At 42.3% G+C, this 23,903-nt stretch overlaps 2 protein-coding genes across 3 annotated transcripts in view; one reads left to right on the top strand and one right to left on the bottom strand.

The window, feature by feature from the left end:
* The window catches only part of RHBDD3 (rhomboid domain containing 3), a 29,155-nt gene extending 28,429 nt beyond the window's left edge, over nt 1-726 (bottom strand). Inside the window, exon 1 of the mRNA XM_077461246.1 lies at nt 583-726. The gene's annotated coding sequence lies outside the window, so the exon portion shown is untranslated. The remainder of the gene's footprint in view (nt 1-582) is intronic.
* A 2-nt stretch (nt 727-728) lies between these two features.
* On the top strand, nt 729-23,903 carry EWSR1 (EWS RNA binding protein 1). Of its 2 annotated transcripts, none has more exons than XM_077461238.1 (17): nt 729-819; nt 7,298-7,334; nt 7,456-7,507; nt 8,332-8,458; nt 10,201-10,384; nt 10,488-10,655; nt 11,106-11,401; nt 12,507-12,681; nt 15,337-15,371; nt 16,014-16,046; nt 17,071-17,189; nt 19,433-19,562; nt 20,615-20,737; nt 20,848-20,986; nt 21,092-21,189; nt 22,979-23,222; nt 23,320-23,903. In XM_077461238.1, exons 1-17 carry the CDS (start codon nt 807-809, stop codon nt 23,357-23,359), a joined length of 2,013 nt encoding a protein of 670 aa, XP_077317364.1. In that variant the 5' UTR covers nt 729-806; the 3' UTR covers nt 23,360-23,903. The 2 variants fall into 2 exon arrangements, with proteins under 2 accessions (XP_077317364.1, XP_077317363.1); XM_077461237.1 differs by having other exon boundaries at nt 15,334-15,371.

Raw genomic sequence — 23,903 nt, 5'->3', positions numbered from 1 at the left:
TAACGGACCCGCCGCCCCAGTGTGAAAGGGGTCTAAACATCTTTTGCGCCAAGTCAGGCCAAACAGAAAGTGAGAAAGCACTGTGGTCATGTCTACCGTGGTCAGAAAGTATCTCAGGTGAATGGAGGATACCACAGAATGGAAACTTGGGAATGCACTAGGCTTCTGCGCCATTTGTGTTTCAGTTCATGCCCATGGTTCAAGATTCCCTGGTCTGAGGAGGGCAATATTGGCGCAGTGTACCCTTTTTTATGAGAGTCCACCTCAGATTGGCCATGTAATGTAATACAGCAAATTGTCTTCTCACTAACTCCTTGGTGCTATGGTGTCACGTGTGTGTATAGTGTGGTGTGTACAGGCACATGACTGACAAAGAAAGGACATAAGAGGCCACCATACAAAGCACAACAAAGGTCTTCTATGTACACAGGTTACACAATACCCGCCCAGGACAATAGCATTTCCCTCCCCAGCCATCTTTCCTTGCCCCCTCACTGTGTCTCCCTGTAACTGTACCCTTCAACGGATCACACCACTACCGCCCATACAGGGGAGGACGTATTATGCGCCCGTGTCAAATACCTTCTCGTAGCTTCTCTCGTCTCTTGCAAAAGCCAGTTCACCATCCACACAAAATTGGACGCAAAGATACCCCCCTTGGTATTTCTTTTGAATGTGACGCAAAGGCAGGTCCCCGGATCCTCCCCCCGCCCCAAAACTGAAAGTGGTACAGTCCAGCCGATGAGTACCGCGCTTGCGCGGACTACTTCCCTTACACGGACGTTGAAGCGGCGAGGGCACACAAAATGGCTTCCACCGGTGAGTAGTAGCGGGTTTTGCTCGCGTGATGAACTATTGCTGACTGAGAGTCCTGCACGTTCGACGTTCTATTGCACGCGGCATTAGTCTCCTCTTGGCGGGGCCGTTGTCTCGTAGTCGGTAGAGCGCGGGCTCGGTTTGTACGGTCTAGGCCTCAACCAGGCACGTCGCTTCGTCCTGTCCCGGTACACGAGGCGCCAAGCCGTATTGGTAATGGAGAACCAGGCCAGCGACCCACCGCCAGCGTTTATATCGGTGCCGGCAGTGCCTGGCTTTCAGGGTGGGTGTGCTATTTTCATTTCCAAGTCTCCCGCTCCTTAGTGTCGGGTCTGTATATATGGGTAGGGGGTAGCGGCCTAGTGTCCAGCTCCTCATTGTGGCGGCGTCTATCTATGTATTGGGGAGGGCGGGATAGCGGCCTAGTGGCCAGCTTCTCGTCGTGGCGGCCTGTATCTGCGTATGGGGGGGGGCGGCGGCGGAAGCGGCCTAGTGACCAGCTCCTCAGTGTGTCGGCCTGTATCTATGGCGGGGGCAGTTCCGCTTCTCCCGCTCAATGTGGCGGCCAGTAGCTATGTGTATGTATGGGGTGGGCAGCGGTCTAGTGACCAGTGCAGCTTCCGGCCGCCTTTTAGCTCTGTGCGGCCTGTATGGCGGCAGAGACCCCATCGCTGGGGAGGATTAGCATGGCCCTCGTCTACACGATGGTGTACGGCCTCGGTGTACTTACTGATGCGCATCGTTTTATGAATAGGGATCTTGTGCAGTATGTGTAATTTCTGCATACTATGTAACACATTGCAGGCGAGACATGCATCTTACTAAGAGGTCCGTTGTATGGAGTGCATGTGGCATTATTCAGGATTTATATAGTGCGCAGAGCTTTACAGCGTGGGGGGCAGACAGTACAATGCAATACAGGAGGGATCTTAGAGCTTACAATCTAGAAGGGATGGTGATAATTCTGTATGAACGCACAAGCATTGTTTCATTGTAGCATGCCAATCCTTACATGTGGTGGCTGCATTTCCTTTTTATGCTCCTTTATACCTGGTGATCCAGCAGCCATTAAGTATTTTTCAAAAGAACAGGCACGCTTGCAGTTACTGAAATGAGACAAACTTTATGGCCAGTTCATGCCAGATGCAGTTCTGTTTTTTTTCCTGCACCAATAGTCAGTTCCGGTCAGTTGCTGCACTAGAAACTGACTGCATGGTGTGAATTAGAGCCATTGGCATACATGGAAAGGGACTGCATGCATTTTTAGTGCTGAAAAAAAAGCTGTGTCTGGTGTTAACTGGCTCTTACCACTGATCAGGGGGGCGTACAATGATCAGACTTTTTTAATGTAAATCCCTTATCTTAAAATGAAGACTCTTTGCTGTAACTGGTTATAATGTCTTAGCTTAAGTTTGGCTTCAATTTGCACCTCATCCCTTTAAACCCAAACACATATGACCCAAAAAAATATATGCAGCCATCACATCTAATTCGTAAGTTGCGATATAATGCCCTTTTATTGGGGTTTTAATACCTTTGTAGCTGGCTGTACTCCATACCAGTGTTTCCAGGTTTTTTTTTTTTTTTTTTTTTTTTCCTTGAAGGAACCCTTGAAATTACTGCAGGTGTAGAGGGTACCCCTGCTTAATCATTGTATCTACAACTCACTGCTCATTAGTGTTATGGTCAGAAGAATGTTCCTTAACGCCACCCATACCACCTCCCCACATTTCTAATTAAAAAATTGTGCCAGCGGTTGCTTCAGAGACAGAAATTTGGTATTTATGGTACCCCCTAGGAACCCTAGTTTATTAAAGCGGGAGTCCACCGGGACTCCGTTTTTTTTTTTTTTTAAAGCCAGCTGCTGACTTTTAAAATAGTGACACTTACCTGTCCAGCGCGCCCGCAATGTCGGCACCCGAAGCCGATCTCTAGATCGTCTGTAAGGTGCTGCTGCCGCCATCTTGGGTATGGGAATCAGGAAATGGAGCCTTTCGGCTTCATTTCCCGGTTCCCTACTGCGCGAATCGCGCTGCGCAATAAGGACGGTCCCCGCTGACTCTGGGATCTGTGTTTCCCAGCAGGCAGCGAGGCACTTGCGGAAAGGGGCGTAATCTACGCCCCTTTCCGCAGAGAGCTATCCCGGAAGTGGGTGCAGAATACCTGTACTGTACAGGTATCTGCACCCCCTCCCCCCTGAAAGGTGCCAATTGTGGCACCGGAGGGGGGGAGGGTTCCGATGAGCAGAGGTCCACTATTGCCGGACAGGTGGAGGTAGCGAGTTCTGGAGGACGAGCATGAGGAGACGAGAGAGCTCGAGTAGGAGGTCTTGAGTGGAGCGGACGATTTGGGTGATATTTAGAGACAGGATTGGTTATGTAGCTCGGGTCAGAGTTGTGAATGGCTTTGTATGTTGTGGTTAGTATTTTGAATGCAATTCACTGGGGGATTGGGGGAGCGGGTTGGCAGACACTGAGCAGTTGGTAAGGTGGATGAGTCTTGTAGTCTTCATGGACTGAAGAGGGGATGGCCTATGGAGAGGCAGGCCAATGAGAAGGGAGTTGCAATAGTCAAGGCGAGGGATAACAAGGGAGTGAATGAGGAGCTTGGTGGTTTTGCTTGTTAAAAACGTGCTGCAGCTATCCCCCGGCGCTTCTAACACTGAGAACCGAGCGATTGACACTGGCGATTGCTCAGTTCTCACAGCTCCCTGACCAGAGTTGGTGATGGCTCACTGCTGGGCATTGGAGGCGGCAGGAGTGGCCTGCTCGGCTCTGTGGTGAATCCTCACTCCATTGTTTTGATCTTGCCGGACGCTGGACTGGCTCTGAAGTCGGCCAGCTTCAGCCCACTGTCTGGTGAAAATGGGTCACAGGAGTGCAAAATCAACTGCACTTCTGAGATCCACTGGAGAAGTACAGCCAAAAGAGCTCTGGTTGTACTTATCCTTTAAGGGCTCTTGTATACAGCTTTATCAGTACAGCGCTTTTTTTTTTTTTTTTTTTTTTTTTTTTTTCTGAGCACAGAAGTGGGCCACACACTGAACATTCTGTAAAGATGAGTAAACTTGTGCCACATTCAGATCTCTAAAATTAAAGAATCTTTGGGGGAATTCATGAGCTACATAGTGATTACAATGTTGTGGCACAGCACTTAAAGTGTTTGCACCAATTAGTGTCTACCCTAGACGCTTCTTCAAGTCACTCCCACCCTCTGGCCATTCATTCTTTAAATGGTTAGTTCATCTTTTCAGAAAAAGTCTCCCATTAATCTGAATGACTTGGACTTTGTCATCTTTATGAAGATCCCCACTCATTTACTTCCTTTGAATTCTGCGGCATGTGTTCACTATACCTTGCGTTGGCACTGCTGTGTCGCACATTTCAGTGCTTGCCTTATGAACGACGGGTGCTGAGAAGTGTAGCCAGCACATGGATTGCTGTGCAGGCAGCAAGAGACCATGGGTTATGTAGTCCTTAGAAATTGAAGCAGCAAAGCATGTTGGGAACTTGGGAAGTTGAAGAATGATTTCCGATGTTATCTTCCATAACTTGTAGGAGAGACGGCACACAATCTGGTTGTATAAAAAACCCTTCAAGCCCCCAGGTCCTCCATTCTGTTTCCTCCAGGCAGATAAGACACATCACCTGTTCTATCAGGCCTTCAAGCTATGTGCACCGCCTGTTGAGCGTGGTCATTCCTTTAGCAAGACGGGGTTCTTGCGATATGACCTCCACTCAGGCATTTCTGGCTCTCTTTTTTTTTTTTTTTTTTTTTTTTACACTTTATGGTGCCTGCTGTCAACTGCATCGCGTGGCGAGCCGCCCATAGCAAACCAGTTGGGGGAATAGGGCTGCTGGCTAATGACCTGGTGAGTTATTACCTGAAAAAAATAGATTTATCTCCATCTCGCCAAATAATCCTTTGGTTTAATCCAGCTCTTCCCGAGTTGCTTGCCATTCCTGTTCAGATGGTCATCAAAAAGTGTTGTGTGTACCATTCACTACTCAAGTCTTTTCAGAAATCGCAAGAAGAATTTGGCCTCCCTATCTTCACATTTATGATCAACTTCACCATGCTGTCCTGCTTTTGATTGGCCCTCTTGAAAAAGTGGGGAGACTTGATGCAACTAAATTTCTTTCTGCAATTGTGGTCAATTCTAACCCCAGATTTCCCCTATTGCTCAATATATTGACACCCCCCCCCCCCCCCCCCCCCCGCCCTACAACTTGCCAACTGGTGTAAGTGTAAAGACCTATAACAGCTCGGTAATTGCTACTAAAGACAGGAAAATTCAATTGAAGTAATTTAAGCAATCTTGCACCTCCCAGACTACATCAAATGGGCTTGTGCTCAACTTCATGACTGATTTTGAGGCTACACCACTTTTGGTCTTGTCCATTCAAACAAGCATTCTGATTGTATGTCATTACAATTCTGTGTTGGGTCTTCCCAATATCGCACTATAAGAATTGCTTGTTGGCTGTTCTCATGGATCTTTCAATGTCTAAATCGGAGGTCGACCGATATGGGATTTTCTCTGGCCGATGCTGATATTTAGAAGAAAAAAATGAGGAGCTCAGAGGGCATCTATGAGCAACCAAAGGGGGGGGGGATATGTTAGGCTTTTTTTTTTTTTTTTTATCCCCCTTCATCACATAAAACCTAACACACCTTTCCCACTGGGGCCTCTTTTTTTTGGCGCTTTTGGGCTAAAAATAGCACCTGTAAAGTGCCTGCAAAACGGCTCCCCTGCAGTCTGTGTGAAAGACAGGGTGCTTTCACACTGAGGCGATGCGCTGGCAGGATGTTAAAAAAAGTCTTGCAAGCAGCACGCTTGGAGAGGTGTATACCGCTCCTCCACCACTCCTGCCCATTGATATTAATGGGCAGCACTGTCGAAACGCATGAAATGCGATTTGGCAGCGGTGCTTCACAGGCGCATTTAACCTCTTCAGCTGCTAGCTGGGTTATATGCGCTCCACTAGCAGCCGAATAGCACCGCTAAAATGATGGTAAAGAGCTGCTAAAACTAGCAGCATTTTACCATCAACACCTGCCCGCTCCAGTGTGAAAGCAGCCTATAAAATAAACAGGTAGTCAAAACTTTTGGACAAAAAAGGGCTAACTTTACTGTTAAGTTTTTTTTTTTTTTTTTTTTTTTTCCCCAAAAAATTGCATTTGAAAGACCTCTGCGCAGATGCCGTGTGACATAAAATATTGCAACAACCGCTATTTTATTCCCTCGGATCTCTGCTAAAAAGATATATAATTTTTTGGGGGTCTAAGTGATTTTCTGGCAGAAAATACAGGACTTTTACTTGTAAGAAACAAGTGTCAGAAAAGATTGTCTTTAAATGGTTAAACTGAGAACTTCTACACAGAGCTGAGTTCATTCATTCAAGTGTAAACATTGTATCTTTTTGCTCTTTTCTTGGCAGACTGCCCAGAGAGGAGGAAAGTGCTTCTATGAAGACTCAGACAACTTGCACTGACTTCTATTACAGAAGTCGTTTCCAAGTCGCACTGTAGCTCTAAATCGGCCTTTTTATCAGCTCAATTGGCCGGCCGATGTATCGATCGACCTCTAGTCTAAATATGCCAAGTGTGTTTTTTTTTTTACGTGAAAAAACCCAATTATGTTTTGGAAAGGGCTGTCTATCCTTTTACTAAACTGGCTACAATTGAGTCTTTTTTTTTTTTTTTTAAGCTTTACTTTGAACATGGGAATAAACTGCTACTGTTTGACAAAATATGGTATAAATGGATTTTCAGTCCTTGCACTGACCTCTGGAACCAGAATATTAACATTGCTTTATTTCTGATATCTACTGTGGCCTTATACACTGTGTACTTGTGATAAATATTGTTAAAGTGATTCACTTAAAATGTTGGGTCTAATCACTTGTCTTAAATGGTTCACATGTTACAAATTCTGCCAGGTGTATGTAAACTGAGTGCAACTGCAGTTTAAAAATGCTGCAAATTTTGTCAATCCTCAGCTGGCTGTTTACTGGAGATGTCTTTGGGTACCAAGCCATGCTTCTTAAAGTTGTGTTTCCACCAAAAAAAGCTTAAAATAAAAAACATTTTACTCGCATCTAAATGCCTGTTGCTAGAGGGTCCCTTGTAGTCTACCTCCTTCAGTGGCCGGGCACTAACATCACTTCCCCTCGGCGCCATAGTCATCTGGGACCTGTCGCGTGTCCCAGATGACTGTACGGCGCATGCGCAGTGGGTGCCCACAGTAAGAATGCCGGTGCCACAAAGGAGTGCTTCGTTCCCCCGCATCGTTGGACCCTGGGACAGGTAAGTGTCTGATTATTAAGTCAGCAGCTGCAGTATTTGTAGCTGCTAACTTAATTTTTTTATTTTATTTTTTAAGAGGGCACCCCACTTTAATCACCAGCTATACATATTTTCTTTTTTTTTTTTCCTTTTGTTGGTGATTCACATTTTAACATGTTTCTATTTCTCGTAGATTACAGCACCTATAGCCAGGCTGGTGCCCAGCAGAGGTAGGTATTTGCTTTTATTGATGGTCATTATTTTTGTTAAAGCATATTGTGGCGGGGGGGGGTATCTATTGTGTGCTTTTATACCTTTCTATACATTTAATGCTTTTTACTTTTTCTTCAGCTACAGTGCTTATTCTGCCCAGCCAGCTCAAGGATACACACAGACTGCTCAGGTATTTGATTCTGTAAAAAGCGAGGCATTTATGCATGTAGTAAAATGGTGGGACTTGATTATCGGGACAAGTATAGTGTATTTTCAGCAAGCATGGGGGGGGGGGGGGGGGGCGTGTGTTTGGTGTTCATGTACACTAGCAGCTCTTAAAGATGAGTTTTAGGAGCTTTTGTCCTTTTTATAAGGGGGGGGGGGGGGACTTAAAGTGATTGTAAAGCTTTGTGTTCTAAAAAAAAAGGATTTTGCACAGTGGCCCTGATTCTCCTTTTCTGGGGTCCCTCAGCTTCACTCCTGGCTCCTCTTGAGTGCCCCAACGAAGAGATGCTTTCCATGGGTGTGAGCGTGCTCAGTCCTGCTGCGTCCATTGACAGACAGCAGGACTCAGTCCCGCCCCTGATTCTTTGGATTTGATAGCAGCGAAAGCCAATGGCTCCTGCTAGCTGTCCAATGAGGACCCGAGATGCAGCTGGTGCTGCTCGCTGAAATGCTCGTGTGTTTTTTTTTTTTTTTTTTTTTTTTTTTATGTAACAGTTGCCCTTGGTGATCAGACTGCATCTCCCACATAGAGAAATTGCTGGCTTGTAGCATTGCTCCAAAACTAGTCCTGAAGGACCTCTTGAGACTTTTGCAAATTAAGTTTCTCTACCTCATAAGTTTATATCTAATTGAGAAAATCTTTGACCTTGACATAGGTGGGGCAATGGAATCTTTCTCAAAGCTTTTATAGGCAAAGTCCATACGGTTCAAGCTTTAAATATTTTCAACAAGTTTAACAAATTTCTTCAATAACACTCTTCTGCTCCTTTTTATTTTTATTTTTTTCAGGCAACCTATGGACAACAGAGTTATGGCACTTATGGGCAACCTACTGATGCCAGTTACACACAGGCACAAACCACTGCCACTTATGGTCAGTCAGCCTATGCTACTGCTTATGCACAGCCTCCTGCTGGTAAGATTGACTAATCTATTATAATATGCTAATTAAGTGTTTTTGTGAAACCTGACTGCTTTAAAATTGTATTTTTACCTGTGGTTCTCATCTCCTGTCCTGGACCCACTAACAGGCCAGGTTTAAGTATTACCTTGGAGATGCAGGCTAGAATACTGCAATCACTGAGCGGCAAATATCACCCATGATGTATTATCTTGCAAACCTGGCCTGTTAGTGGGTCCTGAGGACCGGAGTTGAGTACCACTGCTCTAGATCGTGTGTGCATTTTAACCCGTTAAATGGTTGGACTGCTTTGTTCACAATTGGGGAATGTGATTAGAAGGCTTGGGTAGCAGCAAACCTTGCGGTGTATCTGGCCCTGTGAAAGCACAAACACTCCCTGCTGCTGCAGCCTTGGCATTGTCTGTGTAAGCATTACAAGCAGACTGCTTTTAGTTGGGAGTGATCAAACAGCTTATCCCATAGCTAAAAAAATCCCAAAGGCTTTGTTTCATTACTAGTTTGCATATCTATGCGCAGTTATCCTCAGTGGAGGAGACGCGTGACCATAAATGCATGCATTGGGCACCAATGTATGAAAACCGTGATTACATTGCATATCGCCACACACCAGAGCAGTAATTCTAGAGCGCTTTCACACTGGTGCAGTGTACTTGCAGACTACCTGTGCTTTGCTATGGACTTCTATTACATCAGGTGGCTTTGGAGCGTTTCCTAAAAGCACCGGAAAAGTCCTGCGTGCTGTCTCGTGACAAGCCCAGGTAATCTGCACAACCTGCAGCTACACTACGCTGAACCTGTGGTCTTGGAGAATCGTACTGAACCAGTGTGACAGCACCCTATTACCCTTATGGTTAACACTAAATGACCTGTAAGGACTTTTAAAGCATAAACATTGAATGTGTACTGTAAGTTTGTCAGGTTCACAGGTTGGTGCAAGTTGAGGTTTGTGTTGGGTATCCACTTGACGCATCTTCATTTAAAAAAAAAAGTTAATAGTTGTGACTTTGTAGCATAAAATGAAACTACCACAGTTTAAAAAAAAAAACTCCAGGGTCTGATTTTAAAAAAATGAGGGTGTGAGCTAGTATTTAGGCCTAAAATATGCAATATAAAACGTGTAAAATTACTCTGGCAGCTAAAACTTCAAAACTGTAGAGAAGCCCTAAACATCTTGCTACTCATATTTGGCATCATTCCTCACTGTATACAGTGCAAGTAAATCATTCTTGTGCAAATCTGCTACCAAGATTCTTACCCGAAGGAATCCTGCCAGTAACTGCACTCCTGTTGCAGGCTGAAACTAAGCCACTGGCTTGTGATTAGCTGTAGTGATTTTTCTCTTCCAATCTCTCAAATACACTGACTTGGGTTTTATTGTAAGTTCCTCTTACAGGTATCCCTCCATTCAGGCTAAATCTTTATTGCTCCTTATCAGTCCTTGGATATTGTGGCTACCCTAGTTTTAAAAAAAAAAAACTTTAGGCTACTTGCACTTGGTGATTCTAGCAGGAACAGTTACTATGCTCACTCGCCATTTGTATATCTATATGCATACCTACCCCTTTCCTCTAAAACATCAGGGGGAGATGTGTTTTAGTGTAAAGCTGTTAACTGCAGCAATGTCTACAGGAATGTATAACCGCTCATGTCATAGTCCTTATAAAAACAAAGCATGTGTCTGTACAGTGACAACTTCTGTTTATCCTTTTTTCTTTTCTTTCCTTTCCTGGAATTAGGCTATACTGCTCCAGCAGCACCCCAGGCCTATAGCCAGCCTATACAAGGATACGGAACAGGTTATGACAGCAGTACTGCAACTACTGCCACTACCCAGGCATCATATGCTGCGCCCACTGCTTATGGTGCCCAGCCAGCATACCCTTCCTACGGACAGCAACCTGCAACCACTGCTCCAGCAAGGTAATGAACAATGTCTACAGTCATTTATTGCAGAAAAGTGTTTTAAGTCATATTGCTGTTGGTCTCTTTGCGTTACATATGTTTTTTTTTTTTTTCTATTAAGACCTCAAGATGGAAGCAAGCCAGCAGATACAAGCCAACCTCCACCAAGTACAGCCACATATGCACAGCCCAGCGTGGGCTACAGTCAAAGCAGCTACAGCTATCCCCAGGTCCCGGCCAGCTACCCTATGCAACAAGTGACTGCGCCACCATCTTACCCACCAACTAGGTACAAAGAATGTGTTTTTAGCAGTTACCAGCCTTTGCGCTAATTTTTCCTGATAATCTATGGGGCTTCTGGAGCATGGAAAGAACAACCTGTTGGCTCTAGGCTTCCTGTCCCCAAGGACCATATTAGGCCAAGCACCAGCAGTCGCATGCGTCTACCTAATAGCAACTGTTATTTCCATTGCTTCCACCAGCTGATCAAAGCAGTATAGGCTTCTGGGGGACAAGGGCTTGGAGCATGCCTATTTTGCTCTTTACCACGGATGTTGAAATTGCATAACTGCATTTCCACATTTTTAGTTGTATGACATAAGTTGGTGGCCGTGAAAAGGCTAGACAGCCTGCAGGGGGAAGTTATGCGGTTGCTTTACAGGGAAAGTCTTGAATATTGCTGGTGTATGTTAATATTTGAGCTTTGGTTCTTGTACTGATATTTATTATTTTCCCCCAGTTATTCCACATCTCAGCAGCCTTCTAGTTATGAGCAGAGTTCCTATTCCCAGCCAAGCTCTTACACGCAACAGAGCAACTATGGGCAGCAGAGTTCCTACTCACAGCCGAGTAGCTATGGCCAACCAAGCAGTTATGGCCAACAAGGTGGTTATGGCCAACAGAGCAGTTACCAGCAGCAACAGCAGCAGCCACCTCAACAGCCACCTCCTACAAGCTATCCACCACCTTCGTCGTCATATGGCAGCCAGCCACCCAGCCAGTATGGGCAGCAGAGCAGTGGCTATAGCCAGCAAAGTGAGTAAATGGTGCAAAAAGTCTTCTTTATATATATATATATATATATATATATATATATATATACACACACTCTTTTTTTTTCTTTACTGTGGTTCTGTAGGGCTTCTGGAGCATGCTGTGACCTTTTTAAGTGTATAGTTGGTTTTAGAGAATTTGAGAATGCTAGGTACAGGTGTGCCTAGCATTACATTGCCAGAAAGTTTTTATATTTCCATTTTGTAAACGAAATTTATTTATTTTACATATATTTCCATTTTGAAGTCTCCCAGTGCACCGAGAGCTGTTTTGCCATTTTATGGTGTGCGTTTATCTAGATGACAAACTAGATTATGCCAAAACCACTGACTTTGATTTGTGCAGATAAGCTTGCACTGCTGAGTGATTACTCACCAGGTTTTTTTACAGCAAAAAGTGATGCCATGTCCAATCAAAGTAAGCCCCTTTGACCATTGAATTGATTGGGTGTTTTAGGATGATCAATGATTGAAGTAGTCTTTCCCAGCCCTAATTTACTAAAAATGTATTCTATTTGGACACTATTGGCTGATTTATGGATAACTAAGTCAAGCTCTGCTACCAAAATTAAATGCATAGCAGTTTGACAATTCGGTTTAGGCCTCATGCACACTGGACGTTATAAAAACACCAGTAGTTTTTCAACGTTCTCATTTTTGTTTGATTTTTTTTTTTTTTTTTTCAATATATCAAAACTTAAACGATGAGCAATGTTTTTGAGCATTTATCGACTTTTATCAGCGTTTAACATCTGAAAAACATCTCTCAGGACCCACTAGTTTTGAAGTGGTGTGTGTTTTTTTTTTTTTTTTTTTTTTTCTCAAAGGCCACTGCCCAAAACAGCCTATGTGTGCATGGACACAGGATAACTTGGAGAGGTTAATGACTGTAGAAAGGTCTACAGCCAAAAATGGCTGCTGTAAAAATGTCAAATGTCCAGTGCGCATGAGGTCTCAAGTGTAAAATTCTACACATGGTACTCTTGCACTGCAATGTGACGAGCTTTGTATTAACCAATTTCTACCAGTCTCTATCCTTCCATATAAACACTAAATTGTTTCTTTTTTTTTATTTTTTGGCTGTTTAGGTAGTTATCGTCAAGACCATCCAAATAAAGGCTCTTATGGGCAGGAACCCCACCAAGGTTATTCTGGTCCTGAAGGCCGCAACTCTGGAGGCTCGGATTCCCGCGGTAGGGGCCGGGGCATGTATGACAGAGGTGGCATGAACCGTGGCGGTAGGGGAGGCCGTGGAGGCATGGGGTAAGGACAAACCTACTATTTAAGGATTAACCTTTACATCCCTCTAGATGGAGTTGTCCTAATGATTTGAAAACAAGCATCTGAGTGTAGCACAGACGTGCTTTTTTAAAAAAAAAAATTTTTTAATGGGCTTACAAAGCCTGAGTCTTTAGTGGTAGTGATTTGTATTTTTTTTTTTTTTTCTTTGGTATTTGAAGTTGCTTCCTTTTTTGATAGAAGGCAACTTCCCAAACAAAACTGATCTGCTTTGTCTATCCAATAGCAAATTGGTCACTGATAACTTGTCTGGTATTGCAGGTTACGCACATCATTGCTGGACATCCAGCAGGATATGACACAGGACTGCTTATAAAAATTGTTTTAGTCTTAGTCCATCGCTAAGCTTTGGTTTCTATTCTAACTGCCAAGCATTAAGACGTCCGTAACATCGACTTTTTATTTTTATTTTTTTGCAATCTCTACTTTAATTTTTATTCAGTCCTTGCTTTCCTGTTCAATCTCTCATTCGGATCCTTAAATTGCATTTTGGAACAGTGTGTACTTGGGCCCCAGTGTGCTGTTCTGAACAGTCACATAAGGAAGGGTCAATAATATCGTAGTGGTTATTGCTTATTAATGGCTTTGTTTTTTACCTTTCAGAGCAGCACTATTAGGGGTATCTGGGTTTACAGGTCATTTGTTTGGGAGGCTTTGACATGAGTGTCTATCATCCCTTACACTTCAGTAATTGTAGAAAGTGGGTTTCTGTAAGTATACATGTTTTCATGTAAAGCTGCACAGAGCTCTGCAGCCCTATTGGCCTTTTGATCCATTCATTGTCTGTTTTTATTTTTACTGTTCTAAACTAAGGCCATAATGTACTACATTGTCTGTGCAGCTTGTGTTAATGAATTCACTTGTGGAGCCAGTTAAGAGGTCATTCAGTGCCTCCACTTTATTTTTTGTTCCTAAAACACTTATGAGTTAATGGTTTATATTAAACTGCCTGTAGCTAAAACCTCTGAAAAGCCTTCCTGCATAGAATTTTTATTTTTTTCCTTTTAGAAGACTTATTTTCTTTTTGTGCACATTTTTTAAACCGGTTTTAGTCTTGTCGTTTTGACATCACAAAGCATTAGTGGGCTTAACTTTAGAATGTAAATATATGCATGGATTTATAATTTGGCCTGTTAGGTGCAAGCAGAAATTATGTAATCTGCGTCATTTATCCAGTGTGGGCAGGTTTTTCAGAGATGTCACAAGGTAGGTAATATTTGGCTCAAGTGAATACCACATGAATGTTTTTTTTTTTCTTAAACTTTTTTTTTTTTTTTTTTTTTTTTGATGTTTTGTTGATGGTTGTACATGAAAATCCCTTATTTTAACATGCTTTGTCAAATTTATATGCCACAGGTTACAAAGTGAGAGCGTTGTATACACTTCAGTTCTATAAATTACTCAGCCGGCAGCATAATGAAAAGTGGGACTCGGTGTCTAAATGGAGAGGAGAATTTGCTAATTTTTCAGGCCTAAATATAAAAGTGTTCTGTAAATTGTAACTTTTAGACTAAAATGTAACCAAAATGGTTAGTTAGTACACTGTAATTTGTCTAGTTTACAATTTTTGTAACTTTGTATGGTGTTTTTAAGAGCTGAAAGCTACACTGATGTAATTTAAAGATGCAGATATGAGTATTAAAGGTGCAATGCTTCTACAGTGTGATATTTTTGCCCTAATTTTTATTGCTCAAACTACTTGACATTAAATGGAACCTGACAGTATAGAATTATGGAAGCAATCAGTGACCTTATGAATGGCATTATCCAGAGTTGATCTACTTGTCCTGGAACATAAATGTGCATATTAGGTGTTGGGATATTTCAAATGCACTTGCTTTTTGTGGGTTAGTTGCAGGCCAGAGGAGAAATCTGGATGATGCACCTTCAGAAATTCTGCAGCTCATGTATTTCTATACTGGCAGATTTCTTTAGTAACCATAAGCTCCTTTTAATCAGTCCTGCATAGCCATGGTGTTCTATACCCTAGTTGTATAAAATCTTAGTCAGATGGACACAAGCATCTCAAAAAGCCCCAGCTTATTGCCCAACAATGTTGCATGCATTAACATGTTTGACTACCTTCTTCATATTTTAAGTCTTACACCTTGTGCAAGTTGATAAAGAAAACCATTAGGATGGGAAATGCATTACTGCATTGTGGTTCTTTAGATTTACATTGTGGCTCTTCTGGTTTATGAAGGAGGATGTTGTACATGCTTTAATGGTGCTGAGTAACTTAAACAATGTGTCCTTCTGCATTAGTTTTTTATTTTTTGGTTCTCAACCCATGCTGTTTTTTAGTTTGCGGGTTTCACATTTTTACAGCAGTAGAATCTGTAAATTGAGATGAGCATTGCACGCTTAATACAGACACTTGAGTTTTTTTGAGCCCACTTAGCAGAAAGGTCTGTTTTTAGATATTGAAATGTTTAGGCTGAATCTTGAATCAAATACAAACATACTTGAAGATTAGTGCCACGCTGAGACAGATGCTTTGTATGGACATGTTAAGCCACTGCCGGCTCTGTACCCTTGAACCCCCTTCGAGGCCCAGAATGCTTTATGGCTCTTTAAAGGGAAAAGGCCTTCATTTCTTCACCTTTATTCTCCCAGCAGCGGTGGAGATCGAGCTGGCTTCAGTAAGCCTGGTGGTAAGTTTTTGAGTATTACAAATGGGTAGTGTAACACTGAACAGTTTTTCCCCTTTCCCTTTTTTATGATTTTAATTTTTTTACTTTTTGAATTTTATATTTACTTTGGTCACACCTAAACATGGTGTAAAAGTTACTGTGTGCGAAAGTTTAAGGGTCTGGCCGGCATTACTTAAGGGTATACATGGTTATTTGGTTACACAAAATGAAGACAAAAATCCCAAGCAAATCCAGACGTGTGTAATTTGGGGAAGTGTTGTATTCACTGATTTTTATTTTATTGCACAAACTTTTGTGCAAACGCTTATGTACACTTGGGCACACAAAGGTTTACATTTGGTTGGTCATAAGTGTCCCTGCCCCCTCAAAAGCCTGGCCTTTTACTGCTACCATACATCTATATTGTAGCAGTAAATGTGCAATATACAAAATTATTATTTTTTTTTTGGTCCTGTCCCACCCCATGACTTAAAGAATTTTATGAAGCACACATCTACCAAAACTGGTTCTCATGCCCCTGTTCTGTGCCTTTTGAACCCCCATTTTTCATGGTGTTATTTTGTAGGTTTTGGATGTTAATGTTTGTTTGCACAGGCGATCTATTTATGTTAATAACTTCTCTTTGTACTTTTTGCTTCTCAGGTCTCCTGGATGATGGTCCTGAACCTGACTTCGGTATGTATTGCTAAGATACTGCTTGTATGTCATGACAAACTGTGCTGTAGTGGTATGATCTTCATATTTCTGAAAGGACAGTCCTTTAATCTGTTGGCGGTCAAAGATCCTGCAGCAGGATTTTCCAGCCTTAGACCTTTCACACTGGGGCATTTATATGTGTGCAGTGTGCTTGCAGGACAGTCCTGCAAGCAGCATCTTTTGAGCGGTGTATACACTGCTCCTCCACCTCCCCCAGCATATTGAAATGAATGGGCAGCAATGCCAAAGCGCCACAAAACGGGCACTATTAACCCTTGGCCCACTAGCAGCAGGAGTTAAAAGCGCCCCGCTAGTGGCCATAAAGCACCGCTAAAACTAGCGGTGCTTTACTAACAGACCCGCAGCCCCAGTGTGAAAAAAATCTTGGTGACAGGTTTATTTAAAAAGGCTATACTTGCCTGCTCCGTGCAGTGGTTTTGTACAGAACAGCTTTTTTTTTTTTTTTTTTTTTTTTTTTTTTTTTTTTTTTTTTGTCCCCCGCCAGCATTCCTGGCTCCTCTTCAGCCAATGCCCCCCAGTAGCAAGCCACTTGCACTGGTGCGTGTTTGCTCCTGGTCCCCGCTCTATGCGTCCATAAGATGCCTAGCTGCAGCCCTACTCGCTTGCTGTGCTTGACAGTAGCAGCAGTCAATGGCTGCACTGCTATCAATCTATCCAATCAAGAGCCGAGATAACGGGCAGATGGGAAGAGTGCATCTCTGGTGTGGGAATTACGGGATATAAGTGAGTAAAACGGGATGCATCAAGGTGAAAATAAACACAAGGGTTTACAACCCCTTTAAGTCTTGTGTAGGTGAGGAAAATGTTGGTTTTAGCTTGCCTTTGAGCTCTTCAGAGGGGGTACTCTGACCAACTAGGCCTCATTTTTTTTTTTTTTTTTTTTTTTTCTGATTTGAGGATGAAGGCAGTTTAGATGTGAGTAAATGCCCTTACTGTCTTGGGGGTTTCTTTTCTTTGATACCAGTTTTTTTTTCCATTTTAGTACCCCCTATGGAACCAGAAGAGGAACCGGAGAACACTACTATTTATGTGCAGGGTCTAAATGAAAATGTGACCGTTGAAGAGTTGGTGGAGTTCTTTAAAAACTGTGGGGAGGCCAAGGTGGGTGATGCCCAAGTATACTGGATGTTTACTATATACTGGCTTTCTGTTGGGCAGTTCTTGTTACGCTCGGCTTTTATAAGCCACAAAGCCTTCTATGGCCCTTCCTGGTACTGTTTATTGCAAGTGCCCAAAGACTATATTTATGTAAACTGAAACATTACTCCCATTTTGTTGGTATATTGTCCTATGTAAGGGTGAACTAACCTTATTGTCAATCGAAACATGCAGCTTGATGAAGCACCCCCTAGTGGGCTGTCTGTAGGAGGAATGGACATGAAGTGCACAAAGTTGAAGGCCAGCCCCTTTGAGGTCTAACTCTTCCCATCGACCCTATTTTGCTTGGTGTCAAAGTGTTTTCTACTACATTTTAATAGCATTGCAAATTTAACACCTACTTGTAGCTTAGATAATTAAAATCCTGAAAATCTCCCTAGCTAGCCCCCCCCCCAGTTTAAAGTAGAATTCTGGTATTTTATTACCTATGCTTTAAAATGCTCGCTCCCCACCTAAAACCAATGCTAATGTGTATAGAAAGTGTGTGCCTATTACAGGTACTTGTATAGAACCATCATTTTACACAGTGCTATATTGAAATATGTATTGAACATGTCACCATTTCTAAAGGTGCTAGTGACATGAGTTTCACAATGTTGGTAACAACCCATGCAATCCATACATACAAACCATAACAAACAAGTTTAGAAATTCGGTTATGTGTAATAAAATAGAATGACACATGTAGAAAGTATTGAACGCATGAAGAAATTGAGGTGCAAAAGGCATGAAAAGCCAACACTCAAACTGAAATATTTCAGTAATTACAAGGCAATCCTGGACATTTTAGCAAGGCAATGATCCCAAACACAAAGCAAAGGAAACTTTCAATTGGTTTCAGAGAAAATAAAGCTGCTAAAATGGCCCAGCCAATCACCCGACTTGAATCTAATAAAGTTCATAGAGGCCCACAGAACCTTCCACATTTGAGTATTAAATTTCAGTTAGCGTGTTCAATACTTTTTCCCTGTGCCATTTCATTTTATTACACTTTTTTTTTTTTTTTTTTTTTTTTTTTTTTTTTTTTTTTTCATGCATGGATTGCATGGGTTGTTACTGACATGGTGAAAACGTCATGTCAATGACGCATACATATAGTGACTTGTTCAATGCTTATTTTACATTTTTGTGCAATAAAACTTGTGCTTACTTTATAGTATGAAGGGGCTTGGTGTGTTTAATTTTTTTTTTTTTTTTTTTTTTTTTTTTTTTTTTGGAGAAACTTATAATTCAGCACAGCATTATGAGGGGGAAACTCCAAATTTTAAAGCAACTGTTCATGTCAACCAATCCACTTCCATCTTAAAGTTTTTACTTGACAATATTAAGATGGAGGCTGGTTTCTATGCAGTTGCTTCAGATTCCTTCCAATATGCTTTCATTTAAGTGTTGTACAGGACGTGAGCAACACATTCATGAAACATGGGTTATAGGCTTACACCTTTAAGGTAATTACACTGGTAATCTTTTGTGAGCACCCCCTTGGGGTGCCTTCCCTATAGCCCTACTTTACTTCATGAGTCCTCTGGGTTATTATTTTTTTTTGTGTCCGATTAGCGATGGGTCTCTTCTTGGAGATCTGCTTCTCTTGTTACTTTTTTTTTTTTTTTTTAACACCTCACTGTCTAATGTCCACTTAGTCCTGATTGGTGCAAGCTTGGGAGTAAGACCCCACACTGGAGACAGCCTGTAATATTGCTATGGGCACTCTCTTGCCTTGACATTCACTGCAATTCATTGTCAGCCACAAAATGCTATACAGGTCCATTCACAAGTGCACAATCTTATGACTAAAAGCTTGGACAGCTGAAGTTGCCTCTATAAATTGCCTTACATGTATGCCGTTTTTAAGGAAGACTGCTGTTTGCACATATGAACTCTACTGAAGGGACTTGGAACAGATCTTCCACCTTCAACTGAGATCACGTTCCAAGTATTTGCTTTTTATACAGCACCTTATTTTTATTTATTTTTTATCCCCCCCCCCCCCCCCCCCACCTTTTTATACTTTTGTAACTCGTGGATCTAAATTTTGCAGATATTTCCTTTTGAAATTTGCTTGCCTTGCATGTGGTATGTAGGAGGCTTTTGTTATAGAAAATTGATCATACCCAATTTATAGCAAAGTATACAGTTTTGTGGTGTTTTAGCATGCGATTAACTCGTAAATGTCTTATCTTTCATAGATCAACAAAAGAACTGGGCAGCCCCTAGTGAACATTTTTACAGACAAGGAAACTGGAAAACCAAAGGGTGATGGAACGTTTTCATTTGAAGACATGCCTTCAGCTAAAAGTGCTGTGGAACTATTTGATGGTAAATGTTATGTATTTGTAAAACCTTAAGTTATGGAAGACTAGGCAGGTAGGTTTATTTTATTGCAAGAGACCTTGCATTTCTCTTCTGCAATAAACTGCCTGCTTCGCTTTTATTTTATTTCCCTCTCTAACTTAATGAGACATGAAAATTGTTTACTTGGCAACCAGCTGCTGTCAATCTACTGGGGCAGGTTGGCTCGTTCCCGCTTATTGCTGTAGGTGTACGCTAGCTCCTTTAAGAGCTATAGCAGGCGTGCACCCGTTGCACAGCGGGGAACATGATGTGTGCCATCATGGGGGAAAAAAGACAGAAATGGGATCTGTTGATGTAAACTAACAGATCCCTGTCCTGACAGGGCGAGAGATCTGCTGTTCCTAGTGATTAGGAACAGCGATCTCGTCAGTCCCATCTCTCCAGGGAACACATTTAACCCCTTCCCTGCTGGTGACCTTTACACAGTAAAAAAAAGCAGAGGTGATCAAATACTAACTCTTATTTGTGGGGAAAAACAGGACGTCAATTTTGTTTGGGTACAGCATCGCACAACTGTGCAATTGTCAAAGCAATGCAGTGCTGTATCGCAAAAAAATGGCCTGGTTAAGGGGGAAATCTTCTGGTCTGTGGTTAACCACTTGCTTACAGGGCCAAAAAATTGCTCTAGTGTTTTAAAAAAAAGTCCTTGTTTACATTGGGCCAGAAGTGAAGACATGATGCTGTGATCCTTGGCAATGGAGATGAGCAGAGACCATCTTTCCACTGCTAATGTCTGACCAGCAACCGACAGATAGGTTTTTGGGCTTCCCGATACGCCAGGTAAGGCCAAGAACTGGGAAGCAGTGGTATCGGCTCCTGGTACTTGGGGAAAAATAATACTGGGGTTATGTCATATTGCTGCAGCCATACACTTGTGCACATACTACACGTTTTTTTGTTTTAGCCCCTTCTCACCATAAAGTGCATTTAACTTAAAAAATTTCATTACGAGAGACCATTTCTTTTTCAAAGTATTGTATAAACAAAATCTGATTTTAAGTTTTTGGTTGGTACAGGAAAAGAATTTCAAGGTAATAAACTGAAAGTCTCTCTGGCTCGTAAGAAGGCTCCAACTAGCATGAGAGGTGGATTATTGCCACGTGATGGTCGTGGGGGACAACCCCCACTCCTTAGGGGAGGTAGGTATTTTTGTGTAATCAAAGCTTTTACGTGTATTTCCCTGTATGTTAACTCTGTCTTCCAAGTATTCAGCAGTGACCAGTTTAATTTTATTTTTTTCAAATTTCAGGTCCCATGCCAAGAATGATGGGCAGAGGAGGGGACCGTGGTGGATTTATGAGAGGGGGGCCACGTGGTGGTCCACGTGGCAGCCCGGTCAGTGGGCCCAATGTGCAGCACAGAGCCGGAGACTGGCAGTGTCCAAACCCGTATGTATTGTAGGCCAACTCCAATAATGCTTGGTTATAAGTTGGGATGTAAGTATTTTTTTTTTTTCTTCTGGAGTAGTTAATGGGCTTTATTTTTGTTTTCAGTGGTTGCGGTAATCAGAACTTTGCCTGGCGAACAGAGTGTAATCAGTGTAAGGCTCCAAAACCTGAAGGCTTCATTCCTCCTCCATTCCCACCCCAGGGTAACTTCCTTTACTGTACTGAATAGCTTTGTCTGTTCCATAACAGTGTGACTTGAAATTGTTTGGAACCTTTGCTCATGTCCAAAATATAGAATCGGGCTAAAGTGTATGGGGGGGCTTGGGTGTGTCTATTACGCTTGATCAATTATAAATGCTTTGCCAGCCATGTGACCCCAAGCCAGAGTATTAGTCACAGGGTCTGACACTTTTCAGACACAGCTGCATGACTGCTCTGCCTGATTGGTTCTGAAAAAAGTTATTGAAAGATGTCACCAGCACTGACATCAAAAGGGGCATTGATTAGTTTTGCACATTTTAGGATTTCTAACTTTCACAGTAGCGTTTACATATAACACAGCTGAAATTCTCAAGTGCTTTAGACACAGCACTAACAGTCATTATGTTTAGTGTTTCTGTTTCCCCTGTGAAAACCTGGGTTAAGATCCCTGAATCATGTCATGGGCTCTCTACGAGTGCATGTATGTTTTGTAACTTGGCATTGGTAAATATGGGTAATACTTTCTAGATTTAGATCACTTTTTTTTTTCCCCCAGTAGCAAACTGTTTTAATTCAAACTATGATTGTATTATCAAATTTCTTTTGATGGCAAGTTTGGAAAGCTGCTTTAACTCTTATGCAGTCTTGAGGCTGAGTTCACACTGAAGTGGCCACAGTTCCCAGCAGGGGGTCCGGTGCATCACTGTACGCCAATTCAGGTGCAAATAGTCTGAATTTTTGCCTGAATTTGCACCTGAAACAGAGCAAGACACAGAACCCTTTTCCAATGTGGACCACGGCTGCCCCAGAGGTGTGAACCAGCTCCATTGAGAGCCAGTCGTGTGATTGGATGCAGATTTCCCTGAATCTAATGCGCATCTATAAACCCAGCCTAAAGCTGAATAAAGTCTATTATAGGGAAAAGCTACATGGGCAATTTCAAATAGCTTGTTACTGAAAAGTTAATCTATTTACTCACCATCACATTGATAGAACAAAACTATAGTTGCTCAGTCATGCTTGTGAATAAATGCTAGAATTGGCAATTGACTGGTGAAAACAAATGGCTCCCAAAGAAGTATAGTACACGGCAGCATGCGGCAATCAATCTAAAATGACTGGACTGTTGGGAGATCATGAGATTGCTTGCTACCATGTTTGTGTCGGTAACTCCTTAAAGCTCCAAGCAGGAAAATTAATACCCTTGCTACCAACCACACTCTAGGACAAATGTTTAAGTCTGTGGACGAGGAATGCAGTTGTAATATTTGCTTCCTTTCAGTCGGCTAGCTCTATTAATCTGTGAGCCCCTCTTGTGAAACACCTTCTCTAAGGTGCAAAACCAGTTGCATTAGGTTCACAAAAAAGGCCAAGGGCTCGCTTCAACAGCTCAAGGTGTTAGAGAAGTTGTGGGAGTGAAGAATAATTTAAGTATTAAGTCCCTAACCTTTTGGTCAGGGGCAATGTTGCGTTTTTCAAGGGCTTTTAAAATCCTGGTGTCCAGCCTAAGACCCATTTGCTCAGTTTGTAAAGAGATGTTGCCACTCCAGAAAACTTTAGTTGCACAAATGAAAACGGCTCCTTGCCTCCTGTGTTGCTCTAACCTAGAGGTGCTTGCTAGCAAGATTGACTGTGTATCACTACATAACTGTCTGTCTTAATAGTGCTGCTAAGCGCAGCAGAAGCAGAAAACTCGGTGCATGCATATGGCTTACATTAACTGTCAGTTTAGCTTGTTTATGCTACCTTCCATCCACATTTTTGAATTTTTTCCCCCCTTCCCTCCATTAGGTAATGAAAGAGGTAGAGGCGGTCCTGGCATGAGAGGAGGCAGAGGTTTGATGGACCGTGGTGGCCCTGGTATGTTTAGAGGTGGACGAGGAGGAGACAGGGGAGGCTTTAGAGGTCGGGGAATGGACCGAGGATTTGGTGGAGGAAGGAGAGGTGGACCACCTGGTCCCCCAGGACCTCTCTTGGAGCCAATGGGAGGAAGAGGTGGCGGTGGAAGACGTGGTGGCCCTGGCAAGATGGATAAGTAAGCATTTGTTTTTGTTTTTTTTTTGTTTTTTATACTTGTACAAACTCCCACTCTTCCCCGGATCATCCAATAATGCTGGTTTTCTTTTATTTAGGGGTGACCATCGCCAGGAGCGCAGGGAGAGACCCTACTAAAAGTTGAAGGCCTCCTTTACTCAAGATTTATTTTTTAAGCCAGAAATGTTTTAAATTTATAATTCCATATTTATAATGCTAGCATGGAGTTCCTCCATTGTTACATTATGACTATTCTTTGTCTGTACCTTTAGTATTCACAACTTGTGGAGATATTAAAATGAGAATTTAACGGTAGTACCAATGTTCGTTTTTTTTTTTTTTTTGTTTTTTTAATTAAGAATCCAACATTTTTTTTGCAGGCTCTTCAGTGTGTAAGTTGTAAACAAGGTTTTGCTGAAGTGGTTTTGTCAGCACTTAACATTGTGGTAAAATATGGCTGGAGGGAGTGTGCCCATGAAGATCTATTGTACTTTCTAAGCTTGTTCTAATGTGTTGGGCCTTTTTTGCGGGTCTCTTCATTTGCAGTTTTGAGTCTAACAAGGTCAGTGATCTTGTTTTAATATTTCCTGCAAGATGACTGAAGAGAAGTCATGACTGTTTTATATTCTAACCTGTACAAGTTTTGTTGACATCCACATTACAATAAAAACCTGCAAACCAA

Source organism: Lithobates pipiens, unplaced genomic scaffold, assembly GCF_037356315.1.
Source record: "Lithobates pipiens isolate NorthernLeopardFrog02 unplaced genomic scaffold, aLitPip1_a1.2 Scaffold_3, whole genome shotgun sequence".
Classification (NCBI taxonomy): domain Eukaryota; kingdom Metazoa; phylum Chordata; class Amphibia; order Anura; family Ranidae; genus Lithobates; species Lithobates pipiens.
Note: the sequence above shows the minus strand (reverse complement) of the source record. Positions and strands in the feature narration are given on the sequence as shown.